This window comes from Onychomys torridus, chromosome 17 (genome assembly GCF_903995425.1).
Source record: "Onychomys torridus chromosome 17, mOncTor1.1, whole genome shotgun sequence".
Lineage (NCBI taxonomy): Eukaryota > Metazoa > Chordata > Mammalia > Rodentia > Cricetidae > Onychomys > Onychomys torridus.
The window spans coordinates 41,236,367-41,261,391 of NC_050459.1; the positions used below are offsets into that span (position 1 = coordinate 41,236,367).

The 25,025-nt window shown below is 45.3% G+C and overlaps 1 protein-coding gene across 1 annotated transcript in view; it reads right to left on the reverse strand.

The window, feature by feature from the left end:
- The window catches only part of Wwc2 (WW and C2 domain containing 2), a 177,945-nt gene that overhangs the window by 19,520 nt on the left and 133,400 nt on the right, over positions 1-25,025 (reverse strand). Inside the window, exons 15-20 of the mRNA XM_036166553.1 lie at positions 23,269-23,461; positions 20,292-20,453; positions 7,705-7,838; positions 5,284-5,479; positions 1,746-1,910; positions 164-256 (exon numbers count right to left, since the gene is read on the reverse strand). Of these exons, the coding sequence (XP_036022446.1) occupies positions 164-256; positions 1,746-1,910; positions 5,284-5,479; positions 7,705-7,838; positions 20,292-20,453; positions 23,269-23,461 (943 nt within the window). The remainder of the gene's footprint in view (positions 1-163; positions 257-1,745; positions 1,911-5,283; positions 5,480-7,704; positions 7,839-20,291; positions 20,454-23,268; positions 23,462-25,025) is intronic.

A 25,025-nucleotide genomic window follows, 5' to 3' on the forward strand; every position in this document is an offset into this window, starting at 1 on the left:
CAGGGCCAAACTGGGGCCCAACACATCCTCCCTGGCCCAGTACGTGAGTCAAAGCCGCAGCTCCAAAAGGTCCAGGGCCTTCAGTCACCAGCCCGAGAGCTGGGAATGCTGACACTTGACCCTGCTGGGGTTTACGTTCAAGTCCGGCTCAGGGAACACGCACCCTTTTAACGCGCAAGCTGCGCCGCTCCGTGGAGTTCCTCACAAACAGTGATTTTTTGGCCAAGGTCGAACTGTCGCTGTCGCTCCGGTTTAACTGGCAACCAAAGACAGGCAGGAAAGAAAATAATCACAAAATAACCAACGGAACATGGAAGGAAGTGTGAGCCACCTGAGCCACCCTCTCCTTGGCCCTTCACTGCTGTGCTGGGGATCAAATCCAGGGCATCACACGCCAGGGGCCGATCAACCACAGAGCCACACCCGCAGCCCGTGAACTCTACTTTTTTTTTGTTTTGTTTTTTCGAGACAGGGTTTCTCTGTGTAGCTTTGTGCCTGTCCTGGATCTCACTCTGTAGTCCAGGCTGGCCTCGAACTCACAGAGATCCGCCTGCCTCTGCCTCCTGAGTGCTGGGATTAAAGGCGTGCGCCCCCACCGCCCGGCTTAACTATCCTTTTATGGAAATCTCTCATAAATCATTTCTTCCCCATTCTTTGGTTTTCTCAACTTAAGTTTCCGAAAGACTTTAAAGAGCTGGCTTTTGGTGGCAGGGATCGAAGTCTGTGTGGAAAGAGGTCGTTTTCCGTGCCGGGAGGCGTGAGGCTCCGCTGGGGTCCCCTTATCAAGGAAGGCCACCCAGAGCCCCGTCCGCGCCAACCCCTTAGCCTGCTCTTCTGTTTCCCAGGGCACCGAGTCCACCAATAGCAACTCGCAGCTTCTTCAGCATGCTTATTATGGTCTGGCTCATTGACAAGAACAGAAGTTGTGCGAAGAAGGGGGCGGAGCCTTTGTTTCTAGGAAACGATTCTATTGCCCGAGTAAGTTCAGACCTATCTAGTTGCATGTAATATTAAATCCATTTACTGTACGGAGTTCATAAGTAAGTCATAAGGTAGACTTTGGAGAAACTGATGTGAATTTCACAATTTTCTTCCCGGGACTACGAGTCTGATTCAGGGACGCAAGGTCTTAGACCGTTAATTTTGTAAAATGCAATTCACATTTTCTTCTCGGCGAGATTAACACGGTTAGAAATGCATACGAAACATTCAAAAGACATTTCGTACGCCATCTTATGTTTCTAAACACAGAAGTTCAACAATTCTTCGCATCGAAATCCTTACACTTTACTTCTCTGCCAAGTCAACTACAGGAAAGCCAGCAGGATGCTGAGTGCATGCGGTGGGGGGGCGTGAGGGGGGGGAACGACACGGGACCACAACTCCCTGCAAATGACCCCCAGGGTGTGACATTCTACACCTGCTCGGCAGTGTTTGTACCGCTAGAGTCTCCAGTCAGCTCTGCAGCCCCTGTGCAGGGTTATCGGTGGGCCTCTCCCTGGCAGAGGGGAAGAGGCCCCACTGCTAGCGCTCCAGCCGCTGCTCTCCTTACCCTGCGGCCTCTGCTCCTTACCCTGCAGCCGCTGCTCCTTACCCTGCAGCCTCTGCTCCTTACCCTGCAGCCGCTGCTCCTTACCCTGCAGCCTCTGCTCTCCTTACCCTGCGGCCTCTGCTCCTTACCCTGCAGCCTCTGCTCCTTACCCTGCAGCCTCTGCTCCTTACCCTGCAGCCTCTGCTCTCCTTACCCTGCAGACGTACTGGCTTCGCTCGCCCGGGGAGAAGGTCTGCGAGCGCACTATCATGCTGTTCCTCACGAAGGGGTGCTGTCGAGAGCTCAGGCCGCTGCGGTCTTTGGGGCGAACCGCCATATCGCCAGGCACTGCTTCATCAGTATTTGTCTCCTTATCGACCTATGGTGAAAGTGGGTGATTCAGCAGCAGCTGGCAGGCACATGTTCCTACTACATGTGCCGGTCTTCGAGGACAGTGGTTCTCACCCTTCCCAATGCTGCAACTCTCTGATACAGTTCCTCATCTTGTGGTGACCCCCCAACCATAAGATTATTTTGTTGCTACTTCATACCTGTAATGTTGCTACCGTTAGGAATCATAAGTATGTGTATGCAGACTAACTGATTTGTGACCTGTGAATGTCTTGATTCCAAAATGGAAGTCGAGAAATATGTTGCATTGTGAGAGAGGTTACACCTTTGTTTACACAGGAAACAAAAAGTTATAGTTCTCTTCAACTTAATGAAGATCAGATCTGATTGGGGGAGACCTCCTGAAAATCTTGACTATAAGAAAGACTACAGGATAGGTGATGTATATGCTGATCCCTCAAATATGTGAACAGCACTGAGACTGGATGAGACATGATAAATCTTGGTGCTACAGAGTCCCCATGACTTATTATTACATATCATCCTTTCACATGGCATGGATAGAGATTTGGTTGCACAGTCCAAATGGACTTAGAAAGTTGACAGATGCCTTTTACATGCTTAAACATAAAACAAAAAAGTCACCTTTAACTGATTTGTGTACACAGCACAAATTCCACACTTGTGTTAATGCAGATATATATGTTACCTTTAAAAGCTTGTGTTTTCAGAAAAAAAAAAAAGAACCAGACATCAATGAAAACAAGTATCCCAGGTGATCCAGCCTCAGAAGCCTCTGTTGCAGTTTCTTCAAAAATTTGCATCCAGAACAAGTTCAAAGATGCTCATTGAGATGGTCCAGCCTCAGGCACTTCTCCAGTCAGGACTTCAGATAAGCCCTGCACTTTCTTTCCCATTACACGAGACTGCACAACAAATGATAAGCTAGCTCTTCCAGGACTTGACCATTCTCCCAGTTTTCTCAAGGTCCCCAAAGATGCCATTGCCCCCAGACAACAGGAAAATGTCTAGAGAACACAACACGCACAGTCTCAAGAGGTGAGGTGGGTGGTTTTAGTCATTTGATAGGTGATTGATGTTTGTCATGGTTTAGGGGGATTGGTTACAAGTTGTTATTGGTCATGGTCAGGAAAAAAGCTGAACAAAGGAGATTAGATTCTGGGATCTCTTTCTGAAGGGAAAAAGAAGGGATATAGTATAGAAGTGATGGGATTATTAAATCTACTTTTGAACAACCATTAGACTGAAATGTTTTACATTGGTATGGGTTTTTACATATTGATACAAATCTAAGGTTATTTTTGTTATATTGTATATATGTTTCTACTCTTGTTTAAGGTATTGTACCCATGCAGCTCATTTAAAAATGTAATGTAGAGTTCTACTCCTTAAAAGTTATTATTATAATCTATTTAGGAAAACTAAGGTTAGTAGTTAGTCATCTATAACAATCAAACTTGTAGTCACATTAGGTATGTTTCGAAGGTCATATAGAAATATATTTTAGATAGAGGATCTTCAAACACTTCAAAGACCTACAGAATATAGCATTTAAAATGCTTTAATAACATAAGAGACAATGTCACAACATTGAGACATGTCTGCTCCTGGCAGCACCAATTTACTTCAAAAAAGGATGGTAGGCATCGAAGAACCTCCAGAAGGGAGTTTGTTTTCAATGTGGCAAAGCTAGCCATTTGGGCAAGAATCTGCCCTTGCCTCAACTGCTGACAGTATGCTGTCCGAACTAGAGAAGCAGGACACAAAAGAAAGTGACTGCCAGACTTTGCCAAAATTCCTGCTTCACAGAAAAGTCTGTCAGACATTATAGACTTGTAGGCTGAAGATAGATGCCCCCACATTACAGAGGAACATGGGGTGACTGTCCAGGCAGCCAGCTGCTTCCATAACTATAGTTTTGGAAGTTGTTTGCTCTGTACTTCCTGTTTACTCAGGTAATATTATATCCTTCTCAGGCCTCTGATGGAGTTGAAAACAGATAGTTATAGCTACTGTTTTCCTTGTTACCAAATTCAGAAAATAAACTCACAAAAGAGGTATAAAGTATATAAGGCTAAGAGACTTAGAAGCTTTGTTTATTTAAGAAAAATGAGGTCTAAGAAGCAAGTTTTAGGATGGTAATACAAGTTGTGATAAAAAATGGTTTAGGTATAAAACTTTAAATTCATCAAGATAAGATAGATAGTAGAGTATTTTCTCCAAATTTGCCAAATACAAATAAACTAGACATTGTGAATGTAATTCTTATCTGATAATTGTTTTTATTATACATAGTTTTACTATGTTAGAATTAAAACCTTTTCTTTTTATTTAGACAAAAAGGGGGAAATGTTGGATATCCGTATACTGTGTGAAAATGTATTGCTGTGATTGGTGTAATTAAGAAGCTAAATGGCCAATAGCTAGGCAGGAAGAGGTTAGGTGGGACTTCCAGAGACAGTGGGGACTCTGAGAAGAAGAAAGGAGGACACACAGAATGGGACAGAGGTAAAAGCCATGTGGTAGAATGTAGATTAAAAATATGGGCTAATTTAAGTTAAAAGAGCTAGTTAGGAACAAGCCTAAGCTGTAGGCCGAGCTTTCACGGCTGGAGGGACAGAGAGAGACTCCTTGCGCCTGTGCCTAACCAAGTCAGTATCATCTTTCAGAGCAAGTTTCAGCGGGAACTCCAGCCAGCCAAGATGAACTTCACATTCTTACTTCATGTTTAACACTGAAATAGATTTTGAAACTTGATACCATTAAGTAGCCCCTGCCCCCTGCTTTCTCTAAAATAGAAAAATACTTGTTTGAGATAGACTTTTGCTGTGGAGCCCAGGCTGGCCTGCACCTGTGATCTTTCAGCATCAGCCTCTTGAGGGTTGAGATTACACGAACCCCACACCTGCGGCAGAATATACTTGTTTTTGTTGTTGTTTGTTCATTTTTGGTCATTGTTTGAAATGGAGCCTTGTATACCTCAGTTTGGCCTTGAACTCACTACACAGCTGAAGAACCTCCTGAGTGCCAGGGTTACTTACAGCTGTGCTGGGGAGCCAACCCAGGGCTGGAAGCACTGGACCAGTTCAGCTCCATCTCTAGCCCCAGACAATACTTTTAACAAGCACTCGCAGAACATTTATAATACAAAGTAGTGAGCACTGTTGCTGCCAGTTATAAAGGAAAAATTAATATTCTGAGCCCACGTGAAAACTGTAAAGTGTTTTCAATGCTCTTGGTGATATCCCCATAGACCCCTTCCATAGTCAGCTTCGGGGCCTACATCCCGATTTAGAATGTACTGGAAAGAGAAGACAAGCAACCTTGCGCACATGGCATCTACAGGGTTTTGTTTTAGCAGAGGGTAACAGAACATTTACCAGGGTGGGCATTCCAGTTGGTGGCCGACCAGGGCCTTCAGCATGATCATTTCCTTTCCTATACTGGTCTTCACTCGTCTCGGGTCTGCTTGTACATGAACTCAGGTTTCCTGTGCAGTGGCTGCCCTCCGCCGCGTGACCTTCAGCCTCCTTAGCAGCCACGGTTTCATCAGAGGCCTCTCTGAGCATTGTTAAGCTAGGTCAACACAAAACAAAACAAAACCCAAAAGCCATTTTCAGCCTGGCAGGCATACTCCATGCAGTGTGACTGGGCATGTTAATCCATTACTGGAGAAATAACAGATTCATACATGTGACTCAAGACATACTGTGACGGCTGACTACGTAGATCAAGGAAAATAAATTCTCATTGTATGTTCCAGGAATCCAGAGCAAATCACCACAGCATGGTACAAAAATGCTAATGTTAATGTTAAGTTAAAAGTGATGAAAATTGACCAAGTCTCCAGACTGTCAATAGAAATATTCAAGGACCACATACAAATTTTAATTTCAGCATGTAAAAACATGACATTCACTAGCTTGGTACTATTCAGTTGATTACAGAATTAATCATGTAACGGTTGGTTATTCCTAGCTGTGAGGATTACCCATTACTAACTGTTCATCATCAGGCAGGCAGAGACCTATGTAAAGGATTTGTTACTGAGCTATCTGATGACTCACGGTCTCTCAGGCTCATTAACAAAAGATTTGGGTGGTGATAAGAAAATGACTCACCACAGGGCTGAAGAGACGGCCCAGCAGTTAAAAGCATGAGCTGCTCTTCCAGAGGACCCGGTTTGGTTCCCAGCACCTGGGTAGTGACTCACAACCCTCTGCAACTCCAGATCCAGAGGGGCAGACGCCCTCTTCTGGCATCTGAGGGTACTGCATGCACATGATGCACATGTACATGCAGACAAAACACCCATACGCATTAAATAAAAACAAATAAAAATTTCAGAAAGTATTTTAAAAGAATATGACCGTAGTCTATACAGAATGGACACAGTAGGAGTATAGTGAAGGCTCACAACGCGGCAGGCTTTGCTGAGTTTCACGTCCTAAGAATAGAAAGAAGTCTTTCACTGACGTTTAAATGTCAAGGCTTAATTGCAATTGGTGACATATTGGCAGGTTGACACAGACTAGTTATTAAATGTCTAGCCGTGAAATGAACATGAGGGAGAACCAGCGAGGACTACAGGGAACTGGAAGCTCCCCCACCCCCACCCTGCCTTTAACCTAGTCAGTGCGTTCCTGCAAGTGTGAGGTACACTGTGCTTCACGTGCATGAGAAAAGCTCAGTGCTTGGGACACTATGATAAACCTTCACATCCCTCTCCGGGTGCAGACGTCACCCACTGAGTGTCTCCAAGCCTTTTACATCTCACTGCACGAGCCTTCCTTCCAAATGCCCTTGACAGGACCATTTGTGACCTTCGTCACTCTGAATTTCTAACATGTTTCATCTTTGCATGCACACATCCACACACGTGCAGACCATACATGATAACAGTAGTCCAGCCACACCTAACAGTACAACTACACATAAAAATCAATCCAGATGTGTTCATCTGTGGAAGAGACTCAAAAGGGAAGCAGTGACTAAAGTTTATTTTAGAGACTAGAGTGAAAACCTGCGAAGATGGTCTTCACTGGCAGAGACGTTCAGACACACAATATGGGCATCCTTAAAGGACGGGCTATTTATACAGAGGAGGAGAGAAAAGGATTAGGGGAGGGACCAATACTGCAATGGTTACTTGGACGCTCTTTCCTAAAGAGCAACTTTGCCTAAGAATGGCCTAAATGATACTCCTAGTCAAAAGAGAGAGAAAGAAACGGAAAAATGACAGGTACCTTTACCTAGCTATAACTTGGTAACAGTGGTTCTCAACCTTCCTAATGCTGCGATCTTTAATGCAGTTCTTCATGTTGTGGTGACCCTAAACATAACATTATTTTGTTGCTACTTTATAACTGTAACTTGGCTACTGTCAGAATCATTAAGAGTATCTGATAGGCAGGATATCTGATAGGCCACCCCTGTGATTAAACAGAGGGTTGTTCGGCTCCCCAAAGGGATCTGACCCACAGCTTGAGAACCACTGCTCTATAATTAGGTACCATATCTTTCTAAATAAATAGCTTAGACAAGAAACAAGAACACAGAAAAGTAGTGAACAGCATCACCGGAAGCAAGAACCGCCCATGTGTTGACTTTGCCACCGTCTCCCAGTTTCTTCCTCTGACACTCTAGTGACCAGGAAGGGACTCTACAGCCCGCACTCCTCGATGTCACACTGTCCGCCATAGTTCCAAACTAAGTTACGAGCCTGCAAAGGCCCAGAAGCTTCCGGGAAACTAAGAATGGAGTCCCCCCGCCGCAACCCAGGAAAGGCAGTGGCTGTTTACCAATCTCCCCCTGGACCCCGCTGTTCTTCAGGCCTCAGCTCCTCATCCTCCTCGTCCTCCTCCTCATGGGCCAGCTCTTGTTCCACGGCCAAGAGCTCGGCTGAAGTTCTTACAAGTAAGGCTGACACAGCATCCTGCAGAACAGAAACCACATGGCGGTTAGCACCAGACACTCCGAATATGATTCAGAAACTCTTCGGACGCAGACTTACACTTCCAGCTGTGAAGAAGCAGTTTGTACCAGACCCAGCTCTCCTGCTGAGAACAAATATGAATGCTGAACAAAATGAAACCAAAACAAATACGAACTCCCAGATGTTCTAAAACAACGAGACTGATGGGCTGTCAGTGCTGAAGGGCTGAGGTCCCAGGGAAAGCAAAGATACAAGAGAAGTGACCATCACTGCCAGGGTTTCCTCTAAAGGCATTTGTCAACCTAGGCGTGAGGCCTGCAGGCTAAACAGATGGGCTGCCTGGGATCTCAGTCCCACAGTTCTCTGCATAAAAAGGCTAGTAGGGAATGCAGACACCAAGGCAGTCCACAGAAGAGGGGCTCGGGAAATGAATGGGGAGTGGGTCCTACATCACCCAGGATGTTTCTAGTCAGGCTTTTGCCTTTCCTAAGTTGCATCTGTACAGAGCAAGACTGAGAAATAAAGCCAAAACCAGCTGCTAGCAGCCTAAACAGTAAGCAGATATTTCATGCCTCACAGGGTTTGGGAGAGAGAAAACTTGGAATTCAGAACCCCCAGATGATGCAGGCAACTTTCCCATGTTGTCACCTGCCTTCCAGAAGAACATCATCTCTAGAAGAACATTTCAGCTGGAGCTTTTACAATCCCTCCTTCAAAATAGCCAGCACTCCACTGACAGCTAATGGCGAGAAGCCAACAGAAATAACAGACAACAGAGGCAGACCCACAAGTGATTCACACACTGCAGATTTTCAGACAGCAATTAAGCTTTTACAACTCAACTATAGAAAACCGATGGGACTACAGATTATTCTTCCAGCATGAACACAAAGAGAAGCGCATCGGTGCCTGGAACAAAGCTGCTACAAGTTAAGGAAGAGACCCTTGCCACCAGTGGAAGGAGAAAGTGTATGTTAGATTGTAGGAGTCCTTACACTGTAGCGTGGCCACGTCTATGAGAGCACGAGAATGGATGGGAGAGAAGTCATGACAAGCAGCCACCAATGGAGAAGACAAAGAGCTATAGAGAGGTTAGTTGTGTGTGTCCCAGTCACACCAAGGTGCTTGTGCGGCACTCAATCTCGCCAAGGGACGTGTGTTCAAGGACTCTGGGCACGGATCACCCTGAGGACTGGGGGAACAGAAAACTGGAAGAATGGTCTGCACCACTGGAAACCAAACTCAGAGGCTGAGCTGAGTGTGCTGTGGGGAAAAGTGGAAAACATTGCCTTATGGGAGCCTGAGGCAGAGAGAGAAGCAAGGCTCTCCATCCCTCAACCCCTGCCCCTGCTGGGGAGATCTAAGGATCTGCACCACAGAAGAGCACTGCCCAAAGATCAGCAGAGACTGTGGAGATCCAGTTTAGTAAAGGAGTCTGAAATGGAGTCTTGACACCCTCCACCCTCTGCTATCACGGCCACTGCCAGGACGAGCTATGTGGGGACCCTCAGATCAGGGCCACAGGAAGTTGGTGGCAGGATTTGACTTGGTATCTTGATAGACTGGACAAAGTAAACACAGGTAGGTGGGCCCTGCACGCTCTTGGAGCCTGAGACACGGGCTTTGGACACCAACTGAGCCCCCAAACACCAGAGGCAGGGCTGTAATGTTCGGCCCGAGGAAATCAGATTCGGGGAAGGCTGGCACAAAACTCCTCCAGAGGACACAGTGGCTGAGCTCCTGGGACTAGCAGCTGTCCTTGCTGCAACCTTCGGAGTCTGATCAGAAAAACAAATGGGGGGGGGGGCCCACACTTCTCCAACTGGGAATCACACAGACAAAGGGTTAGTACTTTCTAGTTCATCTTGCTGCCTTTTTATTTTAAAAATAGTAACCCTTCCAGGACAGCCAGGGCCTTAACACAGAGAAACTCTGTCTAAAAAAAAAAAAAAAAGTAATCCTTTAAAGCGGTGGTCCTCCACCAGTGGTTATCACCCCTCTGGAGGGTCAAATAACTCTTTCACAGGGGTCACTCAAGACCACTGGAAACACAGATTTTTACATTACGATTCATAACAGAAAAATTACAGTCTGAAGCAGCAATGTAAACAGTTTTGTGGTTGGGGGTCACCACCCCATGAGGAACTGCATTAAAGGGTCGCAGCTTTAGGAAGGTTGCTTTAAATTTTTTCATTTTTATTGTGTTTATGCTTTTGTACTTCAGTTGTAGTTGGTATGTACAATCATGGAAAAGGGTTTGTCTGTCCTTCCTTTCTCCAAACCTAATACACAATATTTTCTACTGTTTTTTTATCCTTCTAACCATATACTTGCATCTCATTTTTACAGTCCGCTTTCCAGCCCCCTCCCACTACTTAAGTGTGGATACTCTTAGCCCCCAAAACCTATAAACTACATTTCCCCAAGCAGCATCATAAGGACCTACCTGGGACACAATGAGGTGCTCAAGTGTTGTCTGGTGCAGCTGACATGGGGACGGGCAGGCCACCGCACCGCTTCCCTCGGTCAGCTCCCTCCCACTGCTCACAGCACTACCTGACCAGTGACAACTCACCCGAGTGTTTATGTAAGATGAGCGAACAGAGCAGTGGGAAAGGAGGGAAAACTGTAAGAACAGAGGGTGTGGGGCACACCCACAGATGTGTAACACAGGAGGGTGTGGGGCACACCCACAGATGTGTAACACAGGAGGTGTGGGGCACACCCACAGATGTGTAACACAGGAGGTGTGGGGCACACCCACAGATGTGTAACACAGGAGGTGTGGGGCACACCCACAGATGTGTAACACAGGAGGGTGTGGGTCACACCCACAGATGTGTAACACAGGAGGGTGTGGGGCACACCCACAGATGTGTAACACAGGAGGGTGTGGGGCACACCCACAGATGTGTAACACAGGAGGTGTGGGGCACACCCACAGATGTGTAACACAGGAGGTTGTGGGTCACACCCACAGATGTGTAACACAGGAGGGTGTGGGGCACACCCACAGATGTGTAACACAGGAGGGTGTGGGTCACACCCACAGATGTGTAACACAGGAGGGTGTGGGTCACACCCACAGATGTGTAACACAGGAGGGTGTGGGTCACACCCACAGATGTGTAACACAGGAGGGTGTGGGTCACACCCACAGATGTGTAACACAGGAGGGTGTGGGGCATACCCACAGATGTGTAACACAGGAGGGTGTGGGGCATACCCACAGATGTGTAACACAGGAGGTTTGGGGCACACCCACAGATGTGTAACACAGGAGGTGTGGGGCACACCCACAGATGTGTAACATAGGACGGAATACAAAAGCACAAGCCAGCCTCCATTAGGAGACAGCACTCCACCAAGATACCCCAACACTCCAAAAATAAGATGAATTAGCTGACATGCCATAAAAGCGTTCCAGTGTCCTTCTTCTGAAAGGAAACGATGTTCATGTAAAGGATTCAAATCAGCAGATCAATAAAGAAAAGAAATCAGTCACCCACACGCGTGAAGTGGTCAGTGACATGCACAGCATGAAGGAAACAGAGAGAGCCAAACGTAAGTTATGCAAATTAATCATCAATCAGTTAGATAGCAAACACAGCTGAGTGCAGCATCCGTAAACAAGAACACATTTCAGGGAGGATGACAAGGTCGAGGCACTACATACAGACACATATGGAAAAAACCCTTTAACGACTATAACCCAAACTTCCAAGAACCCTGGGATATGTTCAAGAGACCAAACCACCACGTAAGGAGCTGAGATAATCTCTAAAGGCTTTGACAGTCTATTCAGTGAGGGTAGAACTAAAAATCCCTCAAACCTAAGAGGAAGAAATAGATCTCTAAATACAAGAAGCAGTTAGAACTGCAAACACAGTCAGAGAAGAAAGATCCCCTTAAGTCAGGGGACCAAGAGTACATGGAAGGGGCCTGGGAGACGCCCAGTCAGTGAATGGTTGCCTTGCACGCATGGGGGCCTGAGTTTGATTCTCTGAACCTGTGTAAAAAGAACGGCGTGGCAGCGTGCATCTGTAATACAGTGCTGGGGAGCTGGGGATGCCGGGATACCTGGGGCTTGGTGGCTGGTAGCCTAACCACTAAGGTGAGGTCCAGGCCAGTGAGGGCCAATCTCCAAAAATGAAGTGAGAACATCTGAGGAATGAGAGCTGAAGCAGTCCTCTGGCCTGCACAGGTATGCTTACACAGGAACACATGCACACACATGACCACACACATACTCAACATACATGGGGAAAACCCCGAATGAAACACAGCAAAGGAGCCACTAAAAGCTACAAGGGAAAAATACCAACCTGAATGCAAAGGCATAAACATCGGATTTCTTGTGAGCAACCTACACCCAGGAGAACACAGGATGATATAAACCCTGAAAGCAACTGTCCCCCGAGATTGCTACACTCAGCACAGTTGTGCTTAAAACTTGTGGGGGAATAAGACACGCACACACTAAAGCATTTAAACTAAGCCACCACGGCTGGGAATTCTGAAAGGAATACTATACACAGAGGAAGAGGACAGTCTTATCCCTTCATCTAGTTACAGCAACTCCAAAGCACAAGAGTAGTGATTCTGGCACTAGGTGCTATTGCGAGATATTTTGATCGTAATCTGACTGACAATAAAGTTTGTTTTGAATCAGAGGGCGGAGCTAGCGCCCAGCTGACCAAACTTAGCCACAGAGGTTTTGGAGGGCTGAGGACATAGAGAGACACCGGAAGTAGTAGGGAGGGGCTTAGAGAGAATCTCAGCTTTTTGGATCAAGGAATGAGAGAGAGAGGTCACTGGTCGATTCTCAGCTGCTTCTGTGACCATTCATGTTCTCTCCCTGACATCTGACACCCGAGTTTTTACTGATAAGGAATAATGAGGTCAACACTTCGATGGGGAAGCTGTAAAGTGCTCAGTTCCCCAAAGTACTCAACAAGGAAAAAAACATATGTGCAGAGTTGCAAATATCTCTGGAGAAAGTGAATCTTTTGTGAAATTGTGAGGAAAAACAGACATGCTGATTTTGCTGACACACTTTGAATTGAAAAAACAAAAATACAGCCACAGTGGCTGGAGATGCCAAGACATAGAAGGCCTTGCAGCTGTACGGGAACACGGGCGGGGGGGGGGGGGGGGGCAGAGAGCACATGGAAGGGCTGGTGTCGTCTGTAGGGCAACATGTCCACTAGTGGGTCATGGACCCTACCAGGTACCTACATCTGCCAGGATGGTGGCCGGGGAGCTGTGCTGCTGCTAAGCTACTGGGAAGGAAAAGGAAATGTAAAAACTTGGATTAATCCAAAGGGGTTGGGGACAATGCTGAGGCTAATAACAGCACCAAACTATAAGGCAAATTCAAATCCAAATGCGTGAATAGAGTGATTGTAACCGCACCAAACCAATTAAAAGATAAAGATACTGACTGGGCAATAAACCAACACCCATTACATGCTGTCTTTAAGTACAAACAATTGAAATGAGGTGGGTGGCGGCGTATGCCTTTAATCCCAGCACTCGGGAGGCAGAGCCAGGCAGATCTCTGTGAGTTCAAGGCCAGCCTGGGCTACAGAGTGAGTCCCAGGAAAGGCGCAAAGCTACACAGAGAAACCCTGTCTCGAAAAACCAACCAACCAACCAAACAAAAAAACAAAACAAAACAAAACACACAAAAAAAAACAACAACAAAAAACCAACTGAAATGATAAAAGAAAAAACGATGGAAAATGGTAAACCATGCAGACAGTGCATCATGAAAGGACTTAACACAGCTTTGCCACCATCAGACAAAGTGGACTTTCAAACAAAAGGTATTATTGGAGGTAGAGATAGTTCTTAAAAATAAAAGGTCAGTTGGACACAAAGATACAATATAAGGCTAAATTTATATTCACCTACTAACACAGACTCAAACGATTACTACAAAGTAAAAATATAGCTACTTCTATCATGGGTCAATGAGATTTAATATTCCTGTCAGTAAGTGATAAACAAGCAAATCAAAAACCCACTACGTGTAAGAAACTCTAAAAACAAAATTAGCAGCCTGATAGCAAAACACAGACTCTTCGCAGAGAAATGGAATGTTTATCCCAAACATGTCCATGCTGCGCCCAAAGCAAGCAAGCATGGCTGAACGGAGCAAGTTCTGTTCTCTGAAGACGGTAAAGTCAAACCAGAAACCAGCCACACAACTAAAGAGCTCTGACCACCCAGCAATTAGTAGATATCCTTTAAAAACTTACCATTAAGAAAGAAGCCATAGCGGAGACCGTAAAGTGTTTTGAATTCCTGATAATTCTGTCACACCACACGTGTAAAAAGCATTTTTCAGCCCCACATGCAATGACAATAAAACATCTACCTAAGCACCGTCTTAAGAAAAAGAGACCCAACTTAACCCCCAAGTGGTGGATTGAAGAAATAATAAGGTCAAAGCGGAAATAAGCAGAACAGTAAACATGCCCGTCCTTCACGTTAACTCAAACCAGCGCATCTAGGATGGGAGACGCGCCATTCTGGGGGATTCTACAAGCTGTCACCTGACTTTTATGAAGGGGCCACCTCTCTTACAGAGCCCTGGACACTTCAATGACACTTTTTTTTAAAAGGATTTCCCCCAAATAATTGAGGAAGAAATAGGTTTTAAAATTGGCATGATGTACTTTATTATCTTTTCACGTCTACAAGGACTCTGTCATTTTTTTTTTAATTCTTGATATCAGTAATGTGTGCCTTTTATGCAGTCTTATCAGGTATTTGTCAAACTTTAAATTTTTGTTTATTTAATTAATTAATTTATTTGTTGTTTTTTCGAGACAGGGTTTCTCTGTGTAGCTTTGCACCTTTCCTGGAACTTGCTTTGGAGACCAGGCTGGCCTTGAACTCACAGAGATCTGCCTGCCTCTGCCTCCTGAGTGCTAAAATTTTATTGAAATAACTAATTACAACAGTTTCTGTAGTAAGTAGGAAAGAAAGAAATAAGGGGTTGGGGATTTAGCTCAGTGGTAGAGCGCTTGCCTAGCAAGCGTAAGGCCCTGAGTTCGGTCCTCAGCTCTGGCAAAAAAAAAAAAAAGAAGAAAGAAAGAAATATTTTCTAACACCCAATGAAGTCTGCAAACCCTCAATGTCAAAGCGACAGTGACATCCTGAGAAAAAGACTAATATCTCCCATGAAAATACACGAGAAAAAAAAAAATCAGTTAAGCAAATTCAGTATATATGTTAAAAAAAAAAAAAAAAAAAAAAAAAGGACCATGGTGAAGTCTGCTTTATTCTAATACTTTATAGACGTGAGCATCATGGTATGCATGCCCTCATCTCCTGTGTGTGTGCATGCAAGCAACACACACACACACACACACACACACACACACACACACACAAGCTAATTAATAATTATGGCAAAAAATTAATAGAACTATATAATAATTATCTTAAGAGATAGGGTAAAAATATGTTTGATGAAGTTCAGTATTCAGGTATGATAAATACTGGTAGCAAATTAAAAGACAACTCCCTTCCTTTGATAATGATCACCTATGAACATCCCTAGAAAAATCACGTTAGATGATGACCTACTGAAAGCCTTTGGAGAGTGCAGTACTGAGACAAAGCAGACAACTCAGTCACGGGACAGAATGGAAGAGCACACACAGGTCACCTGGACCGTGACAAAGGCGATGGCCGCGGTGTGGCTCAGGAAGATATCAACACATGATGCTGGATGAATCAGCTACCAGGAGGCTGAGAGGAGCCCTGACCCGTACACCTCGCAGCCTATGCAGAGATTTGTTTCAGAAGGACTGCACACTAAATCTGAAAGAAAAAAAAAAATCCTAGCTGGGCGGTGGTGGTGCACGCCTTTAATCCCAGCACTCAGGAGGCAGAGCCAGGCGGATCTCTGTGAGTTCAAAGCCAGCCTGGTCTACAGAGCCAGTTCCAGGACGGCCAAGGCTACATAGAGAAATATACTGTCTTGAAAAAAACAAAACAAAAAGACAAAAACAAACATACAAAAATCCTCACATCCTGGAGGCAAATGGTCCTTAAAAAGGAAAGTATGGCACATAGGGGCAAAACTGAGAAGCAAAGTTTCATTCAAACTGAGTGTGTCCGTTCACCAAAGATGACGTTAAGAAAATGCATATGAAAAGGTAAGTCACAGAAAGTAACAGACACTCGTGATAAATTTATTTTAAAATATTCATTTCCAAACGTATGGATTCAGATCAAACAAAATACAAAAGACAAATTGAAAACTAGAACCCACACTTTAGAAAAGATAACACCCATTTAGTGGTGTGCTATTATAGTCAAGGAAGTGAATTAAAGTCCAAGCTAGAGCTATGCACACCCAGCAAGAGAAGAGCAGTAGTTTCATCAACTATACGTACACAGATTAATAGCAACAGTATGTTAAGCCCCAAATTCGTAACTACTCAGATGTTCAGCAGCAATAGAACAGATAAAGATACAATTATACAATAAAATATTGCCTAACAATGAGAGTGAATGAGCTATAATTACAGAGTAAAAAATGAATTTCACAAGATGCCAGATATAATCACATCAAACTCAAAGTCACGTAAGACAGACACAGGGGTAGGGAAGTTACCTTTAGGAGACGGTGGTAACATCAGGGAAAGGCACAAGGCAAGGTTCTGAGGAGATGGCAGCGCGCTATGATTTGATGTGGATCACAGTTACATAGGTGTTATTGCTTTGCAATAAATTCAGACTGTTTGAAGAAGATTTGTGCACTTTGTTATAAATCTCTCCATTGCCCTTTCCCACAAAATAAAACCAGAGACAGAGATTAGAAGAGGATAAAAAAGTGAAATAAAATTCATGTAACAGCACTATAAACCAGACAGAACTAACAAACATCCGTAGAACACTCTGAACAAGTATTTTCTCAAGTGTGCACAAGACATTCTCTAGGATACACTAGGCCATAAAAGTGGCTTCAGTAAATTCAAAAGGACTTAAGTCATGCTAAGTGTGGCTTTTTGGTCACACCGGGATGAAATTAAAGACCAGCAACAGAAAGGGATATGAGAAGTTAAGGAATATGCAGAAATGAACCTTCCCAAGCAAGCAAGAGTTTAGCGAGATCACAAGGCATTGGGAAAACACTGAGCTGAGCGAAGAGAGGTGTCTGGGACGTGCGAGCAGAGCTGTCAGGATACTAGGGCTGTAAGGAAGAGGAAGGCATGGCCAAGAGCCTAACTTTCCCTCTTAGGAATGCATGAAGAGAAGGGCAGTGAGTCCCAGAGCAAGCAGAACTGGGGAGTAGCAGACCAAGGAGGAAACATGGCAAGTAAAATCTAAGCTGCTTCTTCAGAAATCCCCAGAACATCAGCAACCCTGCAGTTGTCCTGTCAAGAAAACCAGTGAGGAGGTTCCCAATACTGATGACGTTTTGGTTACGTGCCTCGCTTTTAACGGCTGAACCTCACTATAGCCTTCCAGATACGAGCTCCATGTTGACAGAACATTATGAACAGTTACACAGGGCAAATTAAGATGATCTCGTTGAAATGAGTCTGCTCCCCAAAAGACAGAGGTACCAAAACAAATTCAAGACCAAAGTTCTGAGAGTCAGAACAAACAAGACATGGGATTTTGAACCAGAGCCCTCTCACAGCTAAGGCCCACATGGCTGCTGGACCCAGACTTTTAAGGAGTTAGTAGCCATATTCTTTCAAATTCCTCCTCACTGGAGATGAGGACGGAGTGCTTCAGTGCCCGTTCTAGGAGGGCAGAGGAGACGGCTCAGTTGGAAAGTGCTTGCGGCACGAACGTGAGGACCTTGGTTTGATCCCTGCCACCATTCAAAGTCTGGGAGTGGTGATTCACACTGGAACCTCAGAACTGGGGAAGCAAAGGCAGGAGGATCTCCCAGCTGGCCGCTCAGCCAGACTAGCCAAGTTCATGAGCCCCAGTTCCCATGAAAGACCTTGTGTAAAAACAAAAACAGACCAAGATGGGTCATGCCTAAAATGATTGACACCTGAGGTTGTCCTCTGGCCTCCACATACATGCACACCCCGTGGATACACACACACACACACACAGAAAAACAAAGACGGTGTAGAAAAACAATAAATATAGACACAAGAAAGCAATCTTCACCAAAGTATTAACAATCCTATTTCAAACAAACAAAAAACAACATGTTAGGTTGTTTATTATTATTTTTTTAAATCAAGTAAGATTTATCCCAGGAATGTTAGATTAATTTAATGTTTAAAATTAAACAGTAGCAACTGAATGAAAGCTGGAAAACTATATGGAAACCTAAGTAGCTATTTTTAAAAAAGCATTTGGCAAATTCAACAGCCTTTAATGATAAAAACATGCAGGTATCTAGGGAAAAAAGTCTTCTTCAATCCGATAAAGGGGATTTCTGGAAACCATCATTTCATGGAGCAAACTTCCCTTTACAATTAGGAGCACAGGGCTGGAGCAATGCTCAGTGGCTGAGAGCGTTTGTTTGCTGCTCCTCCAGAGTCTCTAGCGTCCAGACTAAGCTGCTCACAACTCCAGGGGATCTGATGCCCTCCTCTGGCCTCCACGGGTGCCACGCACTCATGCGTGCATGATGGGGCACAAACACACAAACACGCAAACCGGCACACACATCTTTAAAATCAGGAATAAGATAAAGATGTCTGCATTTACCACTCCTGTGTGTGTGCATTTGCACCCGTGTGTAAGTCCTCACAGAGCTAAAGGACAGCCCTGGCAGTCACTCCTTACGGGGCTTTGGTGGGCTTGGCTTTGTTTTTGAGACAAGGTCTCTCACTGGCCTGTGGCCCGTGGCTCGCCAAGTAGTTGAGCCTGGCTGGCCAGGGAAGCCCAGGGACTGTCTCTGCCCCTGTTGGGACTATCGGTTACTATTTCCTTTCCGGTCACATGGCTTTCTTGCCCATGCGCCTTGGCCACAACATACAACACGATACTGAAGGAAGTGGCAAGAGGGCCGGGAAGAGAACTCTGCTGGGCAAGTGCTGTCTTGAGAGATTGAAGACCTGAGTTTTCATGGCACTCTCTTGGAATCCCAACAGTGGGAGGCTCCGGGAAATGCAATTAAACATCCATACACAACTGAATGAAACTGGATTCCCCAACCCCTCATAGGCCATGTAAATAACCCACACGGATCAGCTGTCTATACAGAAGGCTGTATGACTCATGAGGACTACAGTGGCGGAACCTTTATGCAATGATGCTAGTCATAGATGCGGCACCAACAGAACAAGAAGAGCAGAAGGTGAGCTGGGAAGAGACAAGCTGCATTTCCATCAAAGTAGCAAGAGAACGAAAACACACCTTGCAAAACGAGAAAAACCTCTGCAAAAAACAAAAAAACGAAACAAAAAACAAAAAACCTGAAAAGGGACTTGTACCAAGACAGAAATTTGAGTGTGTTGGTACACACTATAATTCCAGCACCCAGAAAAACCGAGGCAGAAGGATTGCAAAGTTAGAGGCCAGCCTATTCTACACAACACACTGTAGGCCAGCCTGGGCTTTATCGTGAGACCCTGACACACTCTCTTTCTTACACACACACACACACACACACACACACACGCGCGCGCGCGCACACATTTTTATAATTCAATAGTAAGAAGGCAACTACTCTATATATCAAGAAGAGTTTGCAATCCTTCACAATGTTAAGTATAATTACTACGCAACCTGGGGAGTACAGTTCGACACGTCCCCACCAATGTTCGGATGCAGGTTTTCACAGCAGCCAAAGTGTAGAAACAACTGAGGTGCACCTCAGTGGAGTAGCAGTAAGCAGACAGTGGGACCTCTGCACCAGAACACTGCCTGGAAGTAAGAAGGAAGGAAACACACTGTGGCCTAGGGACAGACCTGATGCGACTGTGTTAAGTGAAAGAAACGAGTCAAAAGAGAGCAAACCTCGCGCTCCTTCACTGAAATGCCCAGAATAAGCAAACCTACAGAGCAGGGGGAAATGACAGTGACTGTTCACAGGCACAGGGGCGTCTCCTGGGACGACGACCATACTCTACTCTACTCAAGCCTCTAGCCCGGGTGGTGGTGCACACCTGTAATCCCAGCACTCAGGAGGCAGGGTCAGGTGGATCTCTGCAAGTTCGAGGCCAGCCTGGTCTACAGAGTGAGTTCCAAAACAATCAGGACTGTTACATAGTGAAACCCTACCATAGAAAACCAAAAACCAAAGCCTCTAATAATTATTTTTATGGGAGAGGTATGATGCCTTTATAAGTTCCACTTGAATCTAAGCTGGAAATGATTTTTTTTAGGACGCTGGGAGCAAAGAGGGGCTGAGAAAGGAGGAAGGGCCCGCTGTCTTCCACATCTGTTGTCCACATCTGTCGTCCGCATTGTGCTATGGCCTCTCAGCCATGATGATTTCCGGTTGTGACTTACCAAGTCTATAGACTCCAGTTCCGGCTCAGCTGTCTGAACTGCAGGTGCCTCGGTTTCTTCTTTCTTTTTGCAAGGCATTTGCTTGGAAGGAAGTAAATTATACCACAGCATGAAAATCTCGTTGGAAAATGGTAAATCTGCCAGGCTGATCTGAGTCCCAGCCTATGGGGAAAGGAAGAAATATACAGAGAGAAATGAAAAGTTTAAGTGAGTGTATGTTCTCCCTGGTAAGACAAAGATGACCGGATGAGCTTGTCTTAAAGTAGAACCAACACACTATTGGTGACATAAAGCACTGACGGTGCATTTGTGTGTGTGTGCGCGCCATGCGCGTGAGTACACTCCTGTGCTTGGTGCTTGTATGCCCATGTGTGTGCATGTACTTTCATGTGTATAGATATGTATACACAGGGGTCAGAGGATGACTTTGAGATAGCTTCCTCAATTTCTTTTCCACTTTGTATTTATTTGTTTATTTATTTGTGATAGGGTTTCTCGCTGAATCTGGAGTCAAGGCCCTAGGATCCGCCCGCCTCTACCCCTCCAGTGCTGGGGTTAAGGCATGCACCACAGAGTCCTGCTTTTACATTGCTGTGTGATCTGAACCCAGATCCTCATGCTCCTATAACAGGTACTTAACCCATGGGGCCATCTTCCCTGCTCAGGACTGGCGGGTTTTTAAATATCTGGGCATATTGATACCTTCAGCTGTGGCTCAGTAAGAAATAATGCCCAATGGAGCTGCCAATCCTGGGATTATTTTGTAACATTGAATTTTCCCAACTAATTTCCCCAATGACTAAACATGCAACTTTTTCTAAACATGGAATTATATTTAAATGAAATAAAAAAAACAAATAAATGGTTAACTAGAAACCAAAGGACTTCTTTTAGTATGTCAGAAGAGTGCCTTGATTATGACAATACATTGTAATTCAGAAAGTAGTTTAAAGACTGGGACTCTGTCTTGCTCTTAAACGAGAGTGTAGCAAGTTTTGTTGTTGTTGTTGTTGTTTGTTTGGCTCTGTGGGTCACTAGAAAGCCAAAAAAAAGGAAAGACAAAAGCAACTTCAGGCCAGGCGGTGGTGGCTCACACCTGTAATCCCAGCACTCGGGAGGCAGAGCCAGGCGGATCTCTGTGAGTTCGAGGACAGCCTAGTCTACAAAGCGAGTTCCAGGATAGCCTCCAAAGCTACAGAGAAACCCTGTCTCAAAAAAACAAAAAAAAGCAACTTCAGATCCCACCTAGCCACAGCCAGATTCTAATCCCAACTCCACTGCTTCTGAAAGGCTGCCAATGGACATAATCAGAGATCTTACTGGAGCCTTTGGCACATGGTAACAGTCTCTACTGTGCCAACACCTGTCCATGCCCAACAACCAACATATTCAGTGATCCTACTGGAGCCTTTGGCACATGGTAACACGGTCTCTATGGCGCCGACCCCTGTCTGATGCCCAACAACCATCATATTCAGTGATCCTACTGGAGCCTTTGGCACGTGGTAACACGGTCTCTATGGCGCCGACCCCTGTCTGATGCCCAACAACCATCATATTCAGTGATCTTACTGGAGCCTTTGGCACGTGGTAACACGGTCTCTATGGCGCCGACCCCTGTCTGATGCCCAACAACCATCATATTCAGTGATCCTACTGGAGCCTTTGGCACATGGTAACACGGTCTCTATGGCGCCGACCCCTGTCTGATGCCCAACAACCATCATATTCAGTGATCCTACTGGAGCCTTTGGCACATGGTAACATGGTCTCTATGGCGCCGACCCCTGTCTGATGCCCAACAACCATCATATTCAGTGATCCTACTGGAGCCTTTGGCACGTGGTAACACGGTCTCTATGGCGCCGACCCCTGTCTGATGCCCAACAACCATCATATTCAGTGATCCTACTGGAGCCTTTGGCACATGGTAACATGGTCTCTATGGCGCCGACCCCTGTCTGATGCCTAACAACCACCTCTCAGTTGGTGTCATTCTAATTTTATTATGAGACAGTATCTTTTTTTTTCCCCAAATGAAGGAAAAAGAGGAAAACTATATTCCTTTTTCCTGTGGTCATCATTAACTATGTGTTCATCCCCGACCATACAGAACAGCTGTTTTTGATCACGGGGGCTCCCATCTGGATGACTGTAGTTGAGCAGGTGTCTACAGGGAGACGGCGGCCTATGTGGGCATGACAGCATCCTAAACACAGTTAGTTCAGTATGAAACCTTTCTATCACTTATCACATTTAATCACACTGTTCCAAACGGTAATAATTCTATCCAGATGATCTAATACCATGGAAAGGCAAATGGGTTTAATTTCAATTTGAATCTGTGAATTTGGGTGGGATGCCTTTTGACATCCAGCTCCATTATCTACTATGAGCATAACCCACTTCAGACAGTTGTTTATCCCAAAATGGGTGACCAAATTTCCCATCATCAAACTTCCCTGATATTGTTCCGGTTTAAAGGAGCTCACTATAGAAAGCGCTCCACACACCACGTTTGGCACTGGGAACTGCAAGCATGCGCCACAGAGATAGTGGGAGCAAAGGCAAAAGTTCTTCCATACTTGAAGAGTAGCACTGGAAAGTCAAGCTTTACAGGCGTTAAAATTTATAAGCAGATTTAAAAAATCTGGAATGGGAGGAAAAACATTCTAGAAAAAAAGAAAAATCCAGGGCCGGTGAGATGGTTCAGCGGGCAAAGGTGCTTGCCACCAAGCTAAGTGACTTGTGTTTATCCTTAGAACACGGCGACAGAAGAGAACGAATTCCCAAGTTACCTTTCACCTTCACATGCGTGCCTTGGCACATGAACACACCCACCCCCAAACAAACAAACAAACAAACGTTTTTGTTGTTTGCTTGTTTTAAGCAGTAGCTGTTGGCAAAGCAGAAGCAGAAAACAGCTTTGCAGAACAGGATCACAGTGTTCCTTGAGAGCGATTGCGAAGGCACCTACCAGGCATTCTTCTCCACGGTGTTTACTGACAGAGCAAAGGTCGACTCTGAGGGTCTTCTGTTGCAGGGCTGCCTGAGAAATGACCACCCGGAACACATCATTGTAGAGCACAGATTCCGTGGGTGGATGGGCTTTTGTTCGAAACAGACAGCTCACATCTGCCGAGGAGGGAAGCACAGCGACCCTAAAATACCTGCGAAGAGCAAGAGCAGAATGAAATCTCACGGGTACGTCCATTACAGTGGATCCGCAGCCATCCCGCGCAATTAGCTGCAAAAGAGAGGAAACGAGGAAACATGGGCAGCATTATGCGTGCAGCTGCAGACATTCTCTTCTTAAGCCACCCGTGCCCACTGGGCCCCTCAACATGAAAAATGCAGCCTGCCGACACCACGAGACTGCAGCAAAGGCGAGGTGAGGAGGAAGAGTCTGCATGGCCAACCTCCCCACTTAAGTAAGTGGATTTCGAGCCGGGGAAGTGGGGGAGACGCTAATGTGGACACTGGTAGTTTTCTCTCCAAGAACATCCTGAGCATCAAATAACAAACTGTTGACGACCAAGCCAACGAGCGGAATATATTCCCCTACCAGAGACAAAGGAAGGCTAAGGAGCATATTGTTAACAAGATGGAAAACAGATGAAGTGCCACTTCCAAAAGATCATTGTCTAGCGTCCCCGCCGGCACAGACGAGACAAACTCGCAGAAGGATCTCACGCTGTGTTAAGTGCAAAGGCAAGTGTGAGACGGCAGTGACTCCCAGTGCTCCCCAGGGGTTCATCTGACAGCCTGAGGTGTTTTCCTAATTCAGAAAGAAATCCACTGAATCTCCCCACTTCCCATTTTCATTCTTGTCTAATTGATATTCTAAAATATTTTTTTTCTAGCTAGGGAAATCTGTAAATTCAAACCCATAACTAAAAATTTCACGTTAGTTTTTTATTTTATAACAACATTGATTACAAAGATTCAGCACATAAAACTCCAGTGGGCTGCAAGCTCAGGAGAAGGGAGTTTATGTTCCTTCTGCTTCATGTCAGCGAGAGAAACGGAAAGAAGGGATGTCTGTTCCTTCAGCCTTCAGCTCTTCTACACCCATGATCTGTTCGGCTCATCTCAAGATGTTTCCACATCAACTGGCTGAGTTGATGAGGCTCAGAAGTGAAGGCAGGGCTGGAGAGATGCCTCAGTGACTGAGATCACTGGCTGCTTTCCAGAGGACCTTGGTTCAGTTCCTAACAACCACATGGTGGCTCACACCACCTGTGACTCAGCTCCAGGGATCCAACGCCCTCTTCTGGTCTCTGTGTGTACCAGATATGCATGTGGTTGGTATATATATGTATACATATATATACCATGAAGTTAAATTAAAAGAAAGGAAGAGAGAGAGGAAGGAAGGAAGAAAGAAAGATAGAAAGACTAAAGCTAAACAAAGAACAGAATCCTCCAAGTCTTGGAACTATGGAACATTTCTGAGTACTATGTACAGCTGATACTTTTGGCGGCGTCATTATTCAGGCTTATATGTGACTTTAAGAAAATGCTGCTACGGGTTGGGGATTTAGCTCAGTGGTAGAGTGCTTGCCTAGCAAGCACAAGGCCCTGGGTTCGATCCTCAGAAAGAAGAAAATGCTGCTACATCTCAGCAAAGTTCAGACCAAGTAGACAAGCAATGGCGTGCTGCTGGGGAGTGGCAGTACACACTACACCACCAGCTGGCTCCTGAGTTACCCTGGGGTCACCACGCTTGAGAGG